We start from the raw sequence: 16,985 nt of genomic DNA on the forward strand, positions 1-16,985 counted from the left end.
AACTTTAGCGACAACGTAACAACTTTTTACAAATGCTTGCAACTGTTTGCGGAAAAATAAAACAAATACTGTTTGGGACCCTAAAAGCTGTTTGCAAACTGTTTTGCAACCTTTCACAAACCCTGACGAAACCCAAAACTCACAACATTCATCAGCATTCACCACTCCATGAGATATAGACGTGTTTACATAGTCCTTCATAATCCTGGTAAATAATTATTTAAATTTTGGCCAAAATAATTACGTCTAGGATGTCTGCCAATTTACAAATTAATAAAATAACATGAAAACCAAGAATGCCAAACATAAGCCCAGCTTCAGACGGACATTCAGTAATGCTGCGATGGTGGACGCTGCCTGCACGTATTAACACACGGTTAAGCAGCTGGCCAGAAGTGGAGCAAATTGGGCGAGGCTTCAAACAAACTTCATTACACTAAAATAATGACCTGCCCACAGCTCAGGGATCAGTGACCAGAACATTAGTAGTGATGTTCTTTTAATGTTAGCACAATTACCAAAACATTAGACAAGGCTTGTGGAAAAGGGACTCAAGTCCTTACTGCATCGTTTTTCATCACTCCAGTCTCCACAGTCGTTGACGCGGTCGCACACCCAGTATGACGGCTTGCACATTCCATTGTCACAAGCAATCTGGTCCTTGGCACAATCTGGGAAAACACAGAAAGTTCTCAAAAACAGTGCAGCTGTGAAAGATGGAAATATTTAGAGAATATGAATATATTTGCCAGGAAGCAACTGTGAATACTATCCCTAAAGTAAAAAAAAACAAAAAAACTTTCAAAATAAGATCAAAAGTACAGAGAGATCACAGCGATACCACAGCTATATTTCAAAGTAACAGGTGTGTAGAAAAACTTTTTTTTTGTAACTTTTTTCCTCCATGTTTTGCCCACTAGATGGTGGTTCCTTAAAAAAAGGGAGGTGGGGTTTCAAAACACACTGTTCTTCACTCTGGTTTTGAATCCTTTTGTGAAAACAGACTGCCATCTAGTGCATTTATGTAAAACAGCAAATGCTTAATTCAGCTTCATTTGGTCATCACTACTGACTACATATCAGCAAAACGCCTAAGCACCCAGAAAAATATAGATATGTAGTGTTCAGCAAGTCTTGAAGAAGAAAAGGCCATTCACCGCTGTGCAGCACAGAATCACCTAAAAGCAAAAGCTAAAAAAACTTGGAGCCCATGCTTATGAAAAAGGCAAGTTCCCTTGATTTGACAAAATCCTCTGGACTAAACCGGAGGCTTTGCAACCATATTACCCCAGAAACTCAAACACTTTTTCTGAATGCTGCCTAACATCATAAAAATAACAGTGCTAGATCGCTAGTTTAGGTTCTGAACCACATGGTGTCTGACCATTGTTGAACCACAGACTTTCGATCTTGATGGACACCAGGATACAACCAGGTCACACCAGCATGGCGACGATATGCATAACTTTCAGCACACTGATTCTTTTGGTCTAAGGACAAGGGAAGGTGGTTGTCTGTCTGTCTGCTTGCCATCCAGCACCCAAAGCAGGTCCATAGTGTGGTGGATGCAGTAACACACAGCACCAGCATATATTGCCAGATTTGGAAAACACAGAACCTCTGACCAGTGAGGTTTAGTCTATGTTTTAGTCTACTTATACTGCACTGTGAAAGCAAGCCAAGCCATAGGAGATGTGCAACGTCTTTGTCCCGAATGTAGAACCAAGCATCTACAGTGGTGATTCTCAACCCAGCCCTCCAGGACCACCTAACCTACACATTCTCCATCTCTTCTAACTTGGCCACAAGCAGATTACCACATTCAGGTATCTGTTAGAACTTGATTGGGTGCACACCTGAATGAGCTAATTAGCTTGTGGCAGAGTAGGGAGAGATGGGAAATGTGTAGGTTAGGTGGTACTTGGGAACAAAGTTGAGAACCACTAATCAAGAGGGCTGAAAACACAACAGAAAAGGATATAAAGAGTCCAGGTAAGGCCATATAAAAAATAAGAAATGGAAGAAAGGGAGGAAAGACATGAGGTTGGATCCAGTTGGTACTTACTGCATTTCACCTCGTCGCTCATATCGCCACAGTCATTCCAGCCATCACAGTGGAGCTGGTTTGCAATGCAGATGCCAGAAGCACAGGCGAACTTGTTGGGACAAGCTGCTTAGCAAAAAGGATGGGGGGGGGGGGGGGGGGGGGTAGGCAGAGTTGATGGCGAGAGTGAGAGGAAGAATGGGGTGACAGTGCACGTTCACAACATCCATCACACTGCCAATGCTTGTCTTTGTTGATCAGAGCAATTATAGTACCATTTCAGCCAAGCACGGAGAAAACAAAGATGGGAGGGTGTTTGAAGCAAAGTACCCATGAATGACAGTGGTAAATAAAATGGACACAATAAACAAGCTCTCTGGTGATTAGACTGGCCTTTGCCATTATCTGTAGTAGTTTTCTAAGCCTCGATTACTATACGGCTCCATTTGACTGTCAGTCAGCTGCCGTCTCCTTAAGTCTCTCAGACTAACACCTCTCCCTGCTATGCTCTGCAAAGATGAGCTAAGAACGTCACCAACATGCTGCAGCATTTCAACACACACACACACACACACACACACACACACACACACAAAAAGGACAGCAAAGTGTCTTAACTCACGGTTGGCGGGATCAAAGGCGGTATACTCAGCCTTAAAGCCTTTGTCTGTGTAGGACTCATCGGAGTGAAATAACACTTCAAGGCTATTGGAGTCACTGGTCAAAGCCAAAGAGGCCATCTCACCACAGTACCTGAAACACAACGGTATCATTTAGCACGGACGCTAAAAACACAGGAAATGACACTTCAGCAGTTTTACTTTACACAAAAAAAATGTAAAAAATACATCACCACCTCTCGTGGTATCTAGCAGCGCAGATTATATTGGCCAATATTTTAAGATATGCACAGCATTGTCTGCCACCATCCATTGCATCGTGGGTAAGTAGAGTTTTGTTTTTGTGAATCATAACCTTTTTAAAAATTCAGCAGCAACTATATATTCCATGAAGGTTACAGGTTAATAGAAACCTCAAACTTAATTTAATATTTTTCTCTATAGGTTAAAAAAAAAAAAAAGAAAAGACATTTCACACTCTTAAATGATTTAAAAGCGGTGACCGTGCATCTGGAAAGTATTCACAGCACTTCATTTTTGCCACATTTTATGTTACAGCCTTATTCCAAAATAAAATAAACTGTTTTTCCCCTCAAAATTCTGTTCTCACAACCCATACTGACAACATGAAAAAATGTTTTTGAAATTTTTACAAATTTATTAAAAAAAAAAAAAAAAAACCCACAAAGTAATCACATATACATAAGTGTTCATACCTTTCGTTCAGTACTTTGTTGATGCACATTTGGCAGCAATTACAGCCTCAAGTCTTCTTAAATATGATGTCCCAAACTTGGTGCACCTATCTTTGGGCAGTTTTGTCCATTCGTCTTTGCAGCACCTCTCAAGCTCCATCAGGTTGGATGGGGAGCGTCGGTGCACAGCTATTTTCAGGTCTCTCCAGAGATGTTCAATCAGATTCAGGTCTGAGCTCTGGCTGGGCCACTCAAGGACATTCACAGAGTTGTCCTGAAGCCACTCCTTTGATATCTTGGCTGTGTGCTTCGGGTCATTGTCCTGCTGAAAGATAAACTGTCACCCCAGTCTTAGGTCAAGAGTGCTCTGGAGCAGGTTTTCATCCAGGATGTCTCTGTTCATTGCTGCATTCATATTTCCCTCAATCCTGACTAGTCTCCCAGTTCCTGCCGTCACAGAAAAACATCCCCACAGCATGATGCCGCCACCACCATGCTTCACTGTAGGGATGGTGCCTGGTGTCCTCCAAACATGACACCTGGTATTCACACCGAAGAGTTCAATCTTTGTCTCAAACCAAAGAATTTTTGTTTCTTATGGTCTGAGAGTCCCTCAGGTGCCTTTTGACAAACTCCAGGTGGGCTGCCATGTGCCTTTTACTAAGAAGTGGCTTCTGTCTGTCCACTCTACCATACAGGCCTGATTGGTGGATTGCGGCAAAGATGGTTATCCTTCTGGAAGGTTCTCCTCTCTCCACAGAGGAATGCTGGAGCTCTGATACAGTGACCACTGTCACAGTCCTTTGTCACCTACCTGACAAAGGACCTTCTCTGCCAGCCACACCGTTTAGAGGGGTGGCCTGTGGTAGATCTGAACTTTTTCCATTTACAGATAATTGAGGCCACTGTGCTCATTGGGGCCTTCAAAGCAGCAGAAATGTTTCTCTACCCTACAGGCAATTCCTTTGACTTCTTGCTTGGTTTGTGCTCTAACATGCACTGTCAGCTGTGGGACCTTATATGTAGACAGGTGTGTACCTTTCCAAATCATGTCCAACCAACAGAATTTACCCCAGGTGGACTTTAAATTGTAGAAACACCTCAATGATGATCAGTGGAAACAGAATGCACCCAAGCTCAATGATGACCTTCATGGCAAAGACTGTAAATACTTATGTACATGTGATTTCTTAATTTTATATATATATATATATATATATATATATATATAAAACCTCATCATTACCACATTGTATTGTAGAAGTTTGAGGCGAAAAAAAAATTACCGGTAATCAATTTTCGAATAAAGCTGTAACATAAGAAAATATGCTATGGCTACCATATTGGCATATTATGTTACTATGCTTTTTACTTTTTTAATCTTTTAATTCATTTTATTTTGTTTTTTGAATTTTGTCTGAAGGGCCTTGAGGTGACTGTTGTGATTTGGCACTACATAAATGAAAAAAACTGAATTGAACATTCTCCCTTCATGGTATGGATTCATTTTCAACACAGGTTGAGTTTAAGCTGTTATTCAGCACATATCTTTGCAGGACAGGCTGCATGTGTTGGCTTAGAAGGCAGGTGAAAGTGTTCAAAATAAATAAATAAACTGACTGAGATCTTTACTTCGTAGCAAAGAAACAAATCACAGATATGACAATCTCTTCCCCGACCCCCCAAATATTTGAACAGTCTGCCTCAGACCTCAAACATAATTAGTTGAATTAATGGCATATGGTTTCTACACACACTCAAGGAAACCGTGGAACTGTCTTGTAATTTGGACTTCTAGTACAAATACTGGTTCAAATTAAAAAAAAAAAAATGCAAATAAGCCTATAGTACTCAGGAGAGTACTTAGTCCCTAATATGTTGTTGGGCATTGCTATTTGAGAGCCAAGGGAAGAAAGGCAGATAAAAACTGATTCAACACTATATGACCAGTTTCAATTGCACCACATTTGGTTACAATAACAGGACCTTGGAAAAAAAAAAAAAATCATAAAACAGTGTGTTTTTATTCAGGTCCACCTGCTCCTGTTGTATACGTGTGGTGATAAGAAATTTAAGACAAACTAGGAAAAAAAACATTGACAAATGAATCCTAATTTATCTGCATGACTACATCCCAACAATGTACATTTCTTTTTTTTTTTTTTAATGTGAGTCAACCACCCCTTTTAAATATGTTAAAGTCTTACTTGGTGCCCATAACCTGCACATAGTCTTTGTGACAAATGCGGCTGTCCACCCCAGGCTCTTTCATGCGGAAGAGGGTGAACTTTACTCGTATATTCTTCCCAGCTGGAGCCTACATCACAGATGAAGAGGTGATTGATTCATCAAAGACATATTTAATATTTATGTTACTTCACCACCAGTACACACACACACACACACACACACACACAAATGGGATAAAAAAAAGCATGGATAATCACTTGGTGTGCATGTACTGTATACAAAATACATGCTGCTGCATGCGCGCACACAAACAAACGTGCATATGCATGCACACATTATATAGCGACAAAATACTGCAGTTTAGCTGTAACTGCAGCAGCAACAGTGGTCTGACAGATGAAGATAGAAGAGGTACTGAACAGCTTGGCTCCTGTAGTGCTGCCTCAGCATTCCTCTCATGGTACGCTAAGGATGGAGGAGCTGGAGAGGGAGAGGAGGTGGGGCTTCAGGTGTGTGTGTGTGTGTGTGTGTGTGTGTGTGTGTGTGAGACTGTGGATTAACAGACTAGCAAACCTCGATGGTCCACTTGCAGTCCACAGCAGGAGGATAGAAGCTGGGGTGAAGGGGAGACACGAAGGTGCCGTTGCTTTCAGAGAGGACGCCGCCACAGGTTTTAACTGAAACCAACAGGTAGTAAACTCTCAAATACTATAACATTAGAATTACTGCACACCAGCCATATACCCAAATCTAAGTGATCTGGAGCAGATACTACCCAGAATGCAGCTGTTAAAAATGCAGATAATGAAAAAACAAAAACAAGAGTGTGTCTACTTTATTACCAGCAGATGAGGGGATGGATTTATAGAGGGCCTGGAAGCCGGGTCTCTGGACTTCAGTGTCTGTGATCAAGTTGACCAGCATGATGTTGCCAGATGATGCCACCTGCAGAGAATTGGTGGGAGGCCTTTGGCCGCACTTTCTGTGACAGGAGGAAAAGCAGTTAAGCAAGAATGTACACCTGACAACAGCTTCAAAGAAGGGATTTGATTCAATTTCATGGAATGTGCACTTGTACCAATAAAGCTCCCCATAGAAAACACGATATGATGTAATAGCGGTGTATCAATGTGTCGCAGGAGTGTATTGTTGTAGAATCTCAGAGCAGAACATCCATATTATAACGTGCACCTCAACCCATGCAGCAAAGCAGGAGTGGTATGTGTGTAACTCTGCATACGTTATTCGATCTATGATCAGTGCAGACCTTGAGTGCAAAAGAAATAAATATACAAGGCCACTCAAAATGCTACTGTGCATGCACAAGATTAAATCATTATGGTTGATAAGGGGATTGGTAAGGTGAGACCTTACCTCAGGAAGTACTTTGGGGTGACTTATTGTGTGATTTGTGGCTATATACAGTGAGGAAAATAAGTATTTGAACACCCTGTGATTTTGCAAGTTCTCCCACTTAGAAATCATGGAGGGGTCTGAAATTTTCATCTTAGGTGCATGTCCACTGTAAGAGATATAATCAAAAAAAAAAAAAAAAAAAAAATCCGAAAATCACAATGTATGTTTTTTTAATAATTTATCTGTATGTTACTGCTGCAAATAAGTATTTGAACACCTGTGAAAATCAATGTTAATATTTGGTACAGTAGCCTTTGTTTGCAATTACTGAGGTCAAACGTTTACTGTAGTTTTTCACCAGGTTTGCACACACTGCAGCAGGGATTTTGGTCCACTCATCCATACAGATCTTCTCCAAATCTTCCAGGTTTGGAGTTTCAGCTCCCTCCAAAGATTTTCTATTGAGTTCAGGTCTGGAGACTGGCCAGGCCACTCCAGGACCTTGAAATGCTTCTTACGGAGCCCCTCCTTAGTTGCCCTGGCTGTGTGTTTGGGGTCATTGTCATGCTGGAAGACCCAGCCATGACCCATCTTCAATGCTCTTACAGAGGGAAGGAGGCTGTTTGCCAAAATCTTGCAATACATGACCCCATCCATCCTCCCTTCAATACGGTGCAGTCGTCCTGTCCCCTTTGCAGAAGAGCACCCCCAGAGTATGATGTTTCCACCCCCATGCTTCATGGTTGGGATGGTTTTCTTGGGGTTGTTCTCATCCTCTAAACATGGTAAGTGGAGTTGATTCCAAAAAGCTCTATTCTGGTCTCATCTGACCACATGACCTTCTCCCTTGCCTCCTCTGGATCATCCAGATGGTCACTGGTGAACTTTAAACGGGCCTGGACATGTGCTGGCTTGTGCAGGGGAACCTTGCTGCCCTGCAGGATTTTAAACCATGACAGCATCATGTGTTACTAATGTAATCTTTGTGACTGTGGTCCCAGCTCTCTTCAGGTCATTGACCAGGTCCTCCTGTGTAGTTCTGAGCTTTCTCACATTCATTCTTACCTCACAAAGTGAGATCTTGCATGGAATCCCAGACCGAGGGAGATTGACAGTCATCTTGTGTTTGTTCCACTTTCTAATAAATAATCATAACAGTTGTCTTCTACCAAGCTGCTTGCCTGTTGTCCTGTAGTCCATCCCAGCCTTGTGCAGGTCTACAGTTTTGTCCCTGGTGTCCTTAGACAGCTCTTTGGTCTTGGCTATGGTGGACAGGTTAGAATGTGATTGAGTTTGTGAACAGGTGTCTTTTATACAGGTAACAAGTTTAAACAGGTGCAGTTAATACAGGTAAAGAGTGCAGAATAAGAGGGCTTCTTAAAGAAAAATGAACAGGTCTGTGAGAGCCAGAATTCTTGCTGGTTGGTAGGTGTTCAAATACTTATTTGCAGCAGTAACATACAAATAATAAAAAAAATCATGCATTGTGATTTCCGGACTTTTTTTTTTTTTTTTTAAAGATTATGTCTCTCACAGTGGACATGCACCTAAGATGAAAATTTCAGACCCCTCCATATTTCTAAGTGGGAGAACTTGCAAAATCGTAGGGTGTTCAAATACTTATTTTCCTCACTGTATGTAAATAAATTGAACCGTATTTAATTATTTCCCATGCTTGATCAGCTTGGGCACACACGACAAGCACTGCATATATCATATTTTCCGGAGTATAAGTCACAGATGTAAAAAAAAAAACCTCTATATACAAGTTCCTTTTTTGGTATTATCAGCTCTTTGTTGTTTTTTAGCCATGATGTGATTTCTTTTTATTATTGCCATTTATTCTTTTATTATTGGAGATGGAGGTGGTTAAGCGCACTTGTTTCCAATGCGGAAGGCTCCCAATTCCCCAAACTCAATGTAAATATGGAGCTGTGTCAGGAAGGGCATCCAGCATAAAATGTGCCAAATCGACCTGCAGATCCATCTTGGATCTGCTGTGGTGACCCCAAATGAAACAAGAAAGAAGTTGAAGAGATTTACTTCACTATTCTTTTATTATTGGAGTTTATTTTGTGTAATGCTTTGATTTATGGAAAAGCCCTAGATTATTTTTTGGATACAAGCTGCTCTTATACTTCAGGGTGAGTTATATATAGGTATACAAGTCACAGAACCTTCCAAATGACAAAAACAAAAGAACTAAAAAAAAAAAGCTCAACTTACACTCCAGAAAACATGGTACACAATACTAGTCCAATGAAGAAGTATGTTCTCTATAGTCCATGACACCCATTGGTGCCACTGCTTATCTTCAGATACTGTAGCATGAAGCAAATGAGATTCTACAGGTACCCATGGACAGGGCGCCAGTCCCATGTAGGTTCCTTCCCCAACCAAGGCCGGTAACCATGCTGGCAGCCTTTGTGGAATTGAAAGAACAGGGTCTTTCAAGTCAACTCAATCCTACAAAGTTTGCAAAAGTAGTCAATAAAATGGGACACACAGTTTTTGAGGGTTCAGGACACCCCCATGCCCCGGGAGGACTGAGACGATGCAGACTGCCTTGTCCAAGGCCCCATCAGGCAGCACGAGCAGGATTGAAACCTGGGTCTACATACTGGCAGGACAACTCCTTATCCACTGAGCTACCTGCTCTGCGTACATCCAATCAAGGTGCAAAGATTTTCTTCTTTTGTTCTTTCAGGGACTGCTTTTGTGGTTTCAAGAGTGGAAACATCTCCACCTCACACAAACTCATTGCAGAACTCTGGTGGATCTTCAACACTGGCACAGGGGTGAGTGTGTCATTTAAGTTATTGTCATCAAATGCAAAAGTGTGTGTGTGCACGCACCAGTGTTAGAAAATGTGTATAACAACAAACAATGAACATTATGATGTAACACAGGAAATAAAATACTGGTTTGTCCTACAAAAGTTCTGCAGATGCTCAAGCACTTTTTAGCAGTCAACACAGGAAACACATTTCACAGACTTTGGGTGGAATCATTTGAAAATAAATCAATAGCTAACCAGCCAGACATACAGAAATAGTGATATGACAGCACTAGATAAAAAAGGCTGAGTTTCAAAGTCAAGCACAGGGTATATTAGCAAAAAGTTCCACTGCTGCTGGTGACAAAGTCATGGAGGTGTGAATGATGCTGCAACAGCAGCAATACCTCTACTTCCAGCAAAATAATGTCATTATGGAGTATTATATTATGGTTCTCATAAACTCAATGTCACCTTGGATAAAGCTGATCGTGCAATAGTATTATAAAAAATTTATGCATTGCTTGGTAATGCATTTGTTTGCCAATGATCTCAGAGTTTGTAATTGCCTGCAGCTACAACTGATGCTGTGCTGAAGAAATGTGGAATGGACAAAGTGTAATTACACCCACAGGAGCTGCAGGATCTAAGGTTGGCAGCCTTCACGGGACTGAAAGGAGCGGTCCTTTCAATTCGACTCAATCCTACTGAGGTCTCAAAAGTTAATAAAATGAGACATGTAGTATTCAAGACTTCTCACACACACACACACACCAAGAGGCACCCAATGACAAGAAAACGAAGTAGAATGTGTTTTTCATCCACACGAAAACTGCTTTTTCACCCAAGTGTATTTGCAGCATTTTAGTCAAATACAAAGTGATTCTTTTCGGTTTCCTTCCTGGAATCACACAGTACTGTATCTACCTTCTCCTTAATCTTGGGGACTAAGTCACGGCAACAATTCTGGTTGGCCGCTATCAACCAAACCCTGCTTGCAAAGACAAAATGCCGCTTTTTGTCACAGTTTGATATAACTGCAAAAAAAAAAAAAGTATTTTTCTTATTTTTTGGAAATAAAATTCCAGAGGAATTTCCATGTTTCCACTCAGATTCCACTACACCTTTGATTCCATCCCAGATTAAAACTCTTACATTGTTATGGCTTGAGAATCGTCTGTGCCCAGAGTGTCGTAGATGATGACGAAGTCATCAGAGCAGTAGTCCTCGATGTAGAAGTATTTAAAATGGACAGAAATGGCATTATTCGCTGCTGTACGGATTTGCCACTGACACCGGGATTTGACAGGGTAGCCCTCGGGATACCCTGGTGACGTGAACATCTGTTCAGTGTCTTCAGCCTCCAGACGGAAGAAACACTCCTCTGAGGATGACAACATTAATCAAGAGACATCAAGGACATATGGATACTTAAACAGGTAATAGAAAGTTATCACCATAAAATAAAACCCGATTGTCCTTATCATGTTCTGTACATTATAATATTCATTTTGCCCAAGATTTAATCATGTATTATAAAGACTATAAATGACCACTATGTCATCAGGACTTACTGAATCTTGTGATATATATATATATATATATATATATATATATATATATATATATATATATATATATATATATATATATATATATATATATATATATATATATATATATACACACACACATATATACATATATATATACACACACATATATACATACATACACACCTATTGCACAAATTCTTGAGTTCTTCCCACTCTATCATAGTCTTGTGCTAAGAGTTATATTGCATTGTCATACTGTTCCCATACTCTGAAGTAATAGCTGATCTGAACAAAATGTTGACATTTTCTCACCATATAATCGCTCAGAATGGTCTCTCTAATTCTACCCCACTGCTTTATTTCTTTGGCATATTTTGATTGTTTTTAATGGTGAAACCTGGATACAACTGAGTGACCACAGTGTGCAGTCTGAGTATTGTCCTCAACATGATGATCTTAACCAGCCACAAAATAGAGGTGGAGGTGACACATGCTTTTTAAATACCTTGTTAAAATGAATAAAGGTAACAGAAAACAACAGTTCTACTTCTACAGCACGTAAATTTGTCCAAGCAACATATGTGCTCATGCACATACAGACTCTGCACTAACTGTAGGCTTGACTGGTGACGTAATGAGGCCCCATTTAACATAGCACGTGACGTTTTCCTTATGACACAGATTCTGGAACAATGATCAAAAATATGGGTGCTGCAAGGGTTTCTAAATGTTTTGGAAGAATGTTTCAAGTTTGCCATCACTAACTTACAGTACAGACAAAAGTTTTTGCATTTTCCCCTGCCATACGTTCTATCGATTATTTATAGTCTATGTTACTTTTCTGTTGTGTTATACATTTCGTCCTGTATTCATCCATGTTTCTCCCCACAGTTGAAAGCTTAACATGTTACCTGACTCATGTGAAAGTCAGCGCCAGTAGGCACACTGACAACCTCACGATGTGTCCAGTGTTCAGCAGGTAGCAGACCGACCACATGTGAATGCAACCACAGCTGTTCACAATTTTCCATAATGGACTGCATTTATATAGCGCTTTTCCATCTGCATCAGACGCTCAAAGCGCTTTACAATTATGCGTCACATTCACCCCGATGTCAGGGTGCTGCCATACAAGGCGCTCACTACACACCGGGAGCAATAGGGGATTAAAGACCTTGCCCAAGGGCCCTTAGTGATTTTCCAGTCAGGCGGGGATTTGAACCCAGGATCTTCTGGTCTCAAGCCCAACACCTTAACTACTAGACCATCTATCGGTCACAGTTCCTCTTATTAACACCTGAATGTTTTGTTTCGACGGTTCCACACTGCAAAAACTTGAATAAACCCTCATGGCATCACGGCCGGTGTCATGATGCCAAACTCTATCTAGCAGCAACAAAAACCGCTGCAATATGCTGAAAGCCTGACCAGGTCCACAGAGAAAATTGACCAGGTATCAAATGGACTGCTAAATATAATCAATGGCATTATCAATAAAATCTTATCAATTCCAATCCCCAACGCTGACCGATCTGAGGTTCTTAATCTCTGACTAGAGAATTCTGCATATTCCAGGACAGTCCAGCAATTCTTTAATGACTAGCAGAAGACTGAGCATCTGGAAAATTACAGCTGCAGGTGACTGAAATAGGACACATTGTACTCACCACCTCTCGGGCTCTTGGCCAGGCGTGGATCTGTGACTGGAAACACAAAGAGGGAATGGAGCAACAGAGAAAAAGGAGAAAATGTAAGAAAAAGTCATCAAAGTTGGGGAACATAACTATTTGATGCATGAGCCCAAAATATTCGGGTTGCATGTTTTCTGTTCCCTTTTCCTGCAGTTAAAGTGCAGCTATGCAACTCTGGTCAGTTTTTCACGGTCGCATTCTTCTCTACAGAGCTCCCCCTACAGATTGGGAGTACATGCTGTATATCACAAAATAGTAAAAAAAATATATATATATCACTGCTGGCCCTCTCCCCTCCCCTCTTCTCCTGCTGTCCATGTGTATCTGTTTTCAACAAAGCCGTTGGAAGCAATTGGTGGACCCCATGTCAAGAAAGTGATATGCACAGAAATACTCAGAACACAGTTTATCTCAATATATTTACAAATAAAGCAGCAAGAATGCCAGGTCTGCATCTGTTTTGCACGCTTTTTCATCTTTCAGCTCTTCATATTCTAGCCTGACCGAGGATGACCAGTGTGCGACTCCTCGCTTGGTCCCATGCATTTTCTCTTCTGACAGCGATATTTTTCTTTGTTTTGTTTTTTTTGCTGGCTCTGCCATGATGAACATGTAAGAATCATGTAAGAAATAATGCCTTCATTGGCTTGGTTTTATAGCTTCTAGTTCACAGGTGCCTCATTAAGGAGGTGGGGGGGCATGTATGCCATGTTAGAGCACTGCTTTACAGTGTTGGAGCACCGTAAAGCAGTGCATTCCGTAAAGCAGTGCATTCCGTAAAGCAGTGCATTCCGTAAAGCAGTGCATTCCGTAAAGCAGTGCATTCCGTAAAGCAGTGCATTCCGTAAAGCAGTGCTTCTTGCGAGACCCGAGACTCCCATTCTGAGGACACCGGGTTGGCGTCCCTAAAGCTGCAAGGCTGGTTTGCCTGGTGGTGGTGGGGAAATATTTACCCCAAAACAAATCATTTAGCAATTACACACAAATTTTGTGGAGTAAAATATACTCTGCCAGGATAACACTTGGTCCCAGTCCAAACAGAGTTAAATACACTGTTACAGAGTGAAATCAGCTCTACTGTCTTGTCAAATCACATTTTTCAACTCCAATAAGAGTCATTCACAGCACAATAGAGTTGATTTGACACTGTAATAGCATTTTTATTAGCACTATGATAGAGTGTATTTAACAGTATTTGGACTAGGACCAAATGTTATCCCCCAGAGTATATTTTACTCTGCAAAATTTACTGCGCAACTACTCCCACACTGTAAAATTAAGTTATGAACATTGCCTAGTTCCTCTTTAAGCAAACTGACTGGTGATGGTCTGCAGCGCTACCTGCTCAGACTCATCTTGTTCTAAAGCAGCAAACATACAGCCACCTCTGTGCAACTATGTGGGACAGCAACATCAAATCATACTCTCAGAAATCATTTTAAAGAGGCCCAAAACCACTGAGTCACAGGGCTGGCACTTGGCTGGTGGACAGGGTGTGGACTAATGCAAAGTGAATGCCAAGACGGCAGAGGGAAGAAAAATAGCTGTCTAAAGCTGGGCCAGAGACCAGCTAATATCATTAGAAAATCCAAATGGTATAAAATGTGCAATCTCAGCTGTAGCTGAAGCAGAGAGGTCTGGCTTATCTCTTAGAGAGTTCCCATCATGCAAAGAGAAAGAATCGCTGATAGGCGATGTTATTCATGCCTGTATTCAAGGCATTCTCTTCTGCTGACTGTAAAGGTTATAATATGCAGTCAGCTCTGGAAAAGAGGGATTTGTTGCCATCTTCCTGCCCCTGTGGTATGACCCGGGCTGGGCTTGGCGGGACTTACGTGAAGCGGTGACTTTGGTGATGGTGAAGTTGCTGCTGCGCGATGAGCCATGCCTGGCCACAAAGGACTTTGCCTGAATGCCTTTCTCCAATACATCCAACACCCGCTCCTCTGTGAATTCTGCCACGAGCTCCGCGTCCTTCACGGGAACTATAAAACGGGTCCAATGATAGGCTATCACGCCCTCGCTGAAATTCATAGGATTAAAGAAATAAAATGAAAGTGTTTGTTCTCATGATCAAGTGGGTAAGACTTTATATAGCACTTATCACAATGTGCCTTACAAAGAAACCATAAAAATAAAATCAAAGCTTATCAAAATATATGAAACACAAAGATGGAAAACGGCATAAAAACATGTCGAGCTAAACAACAATCCTGAAACTTTCAATCAGAAGAGGTCAACGAGTGAACAATGCTACTCTACACAGGATTTATACTATTACTGTGTGTGTTTCAGTAAGCTTAAAAGTAGACATAAGAAACACTTAAAAGTGTGACATTACCTGAATGCAGTGATGACAGACTTGGAGTAATATTGTTTCAGGAATTTATCTTTATTGTAGTTTTCCTTCAGCTGTGCAAAATATAAAAGGTGGACACTTATAAGAAAAGTGCCAAAAGAAGCAGGGATGCATTAAAAACTGCACATTGTCCTCAACACACAGACAGAGTAGCATTTTCAGTTACTGCATTGTGTACTGCATTCAGAGATCATCATCGTCATATTAAAAATTGTTCACAATCAAGACTGAGTGGTCTTTGACAACTACATTATTTGTGAGAAATCTTTTTGGAACAGTTTGGTGTAATCTATGACAGTAAATAGGGCAGCATTGTTCATAGTTGATATCCACCGCATGCTCAATGTAGCAACAAAATAACACAGCTTACTTTGTAATCATCTGTATGTTACTGGGACAGTAGTTGAAAACACGTGACCAGCAAGGCATTTTTGGTTTGGGGTCTTTTTTATTATTATTATTATTATTTTGGTACCAAGAACACCGGCTGTTTTTTGTTGGATTTTGTCCAAATGATATTAAATTCATCCCAATCTCAAAACTGTTAATCTCCTTTATGCCATCCTGTATACTCACCGGCCACTTTATTAGGTACACCTGTTCAACTGCTAATAGCTAATCAGCCAATCACATGGCAGGAACTCAATGCATTTAACTGCATTTAACTCAGTACAATAACTGAAGTTATTGTACTTGGCCCCACAAATCTTAGAAACATGGTGTCTAACCAGATCCTTACTCTGGATGGCATTACCCTGACCTCTAGTAATACTGTGAGAAATCTTGGAGTCATTTTTGATCAGGATATGTCCTTCAATGCGCATATTAAGCAAATATGTAGGACTGCTTTTTTGCATTTGCGCAATATCTCTAAAATTAGAAAGGTCTTGTCTCAGAGTGATGCTGAAAAACTAATTCATGCATTTATTTCTTCTAGGCTGGACTATTGTAATTCATTATTATCAGGTTGTCCTAAAAGTTCCCTGAAAAGCCTTCAGTTAATTCAAAATGCTGCAGCTAGAGTACTAACGGGGACTAGAAGGAGAGAGCATATCTCACCCATATTGGCCTCTCTTCATTGGCTTCCTGTTAATTCTAGAATAGAATTTAAAATTCTTCTTCTTACTTATAAGGTTTTGAATAATCAGGTCCCATCTTATCTTAGGGACCTCGTAGTACCATATCACCCCAATAGAGCGCTTCGCTCTCCGACTGCAGGCTTACTTGTAGTTCCTAGGGTTTGTAAGAGTAGAATGGGAGGCAGAGCCTTCAGCTTTCAGGCTCCTCTCCTGTGGAACCAGCTCCCAATTCAGATCAGGGAGACAGACACCCTCTCTACTTTTAAGATTAGGCTTAAAACTTTCCTTTTTGCTAAAGCTTATAATTAGGGCTGGATCAGGTGACCCTGAACCATCCCTTAGTTATGCTGCTATAGACTTAGACTGCTGGGGGTTTCCCATGATGCACTGAGTGTTTCTTTCTCTTTTTGCTCTGTATGCACCACTCTGCATTTAATCATTAGTGATTGATCTCTGCTCCCCTCCACAGCATGTCTTTTTCCTGGTTCTCTCCCCTCAGCCCCAACCAGTCCCAGCAGAAGACTGCCCCTCCCTGAGCCTGGTTCTGCTGGAGGTTTCTTCCTGTTAAAAGGGAGTTTTTCCTTCCCACTGTCCCGAAGTGCTTGCTCATAGGGGGTCG

The 16,985-nt window shown here is 41.0% G+C and overlaps 1 protein-coding gene across 2 annotated transcripts in view; it reads right to left on the reverse strand.

The window, feature by feature from the left end:
* Positions 1–16,985, reverse strand: part of zmp:0000001114 (suppressor of tumorigenicity 14 protein) — a 69,142-nt gene that overhangs the window by 20,651 nt on the left and 31,506 nt on the right. For both annotated transcript variants that reach the window (XM_034175070.1, XM_034175069.1), the window contains exons 4-13: positions 15,270–15,340; positions 14,764–14,951; positions 12,905–12,940; positions 10,837–11,065; positions 6,392–6,531; positions 6,123–6,226; positions 5,567–5,676; positions 2,667–2,797; positions 2,066–2,170; positions 564–671 (exon numbers count right to left, since the gene is read on the reverse strand). In XM_034175070.1, coding sequence (XP_034030961.1) covers positions 564–671; positions 2,066–2,170; positions 2,667–2,797; positions 5,567–5,676; positions 6,123–6,226; positions 6,392–6,531; positions 10,837–11,065; positions 12,905–12,940; positions 14,764–14,951; positions 15,270–15,340 — 1,222 coding nt within the window. The remainder of the gene's footprint in view (positions 1–563; positions 672–2,065; positions 2,171–2,666; positions 2,798–5,566; positions 5,677–6,122; positions 6,227–6,391; positions 6,532–10,836; positions 11,066–12,904; positions 12,941–14,763; positions 14,952–15,269; positions 15,341–16,985) is intronic.

This window comes from Thalassophryne amazonica, chromosome 7, assembly GCF_902500255.1.
Source record: "Thalassophryne amazonica chromosome 7, fThaAma1.1, whole genome shotgun sequence".
NCBI lineage: Eukaryota > Metazoa > Chordata > Actinopteri > Batrachoidiformes > Batrachoididae > Thalassophryne > Thalassophryne amazonica.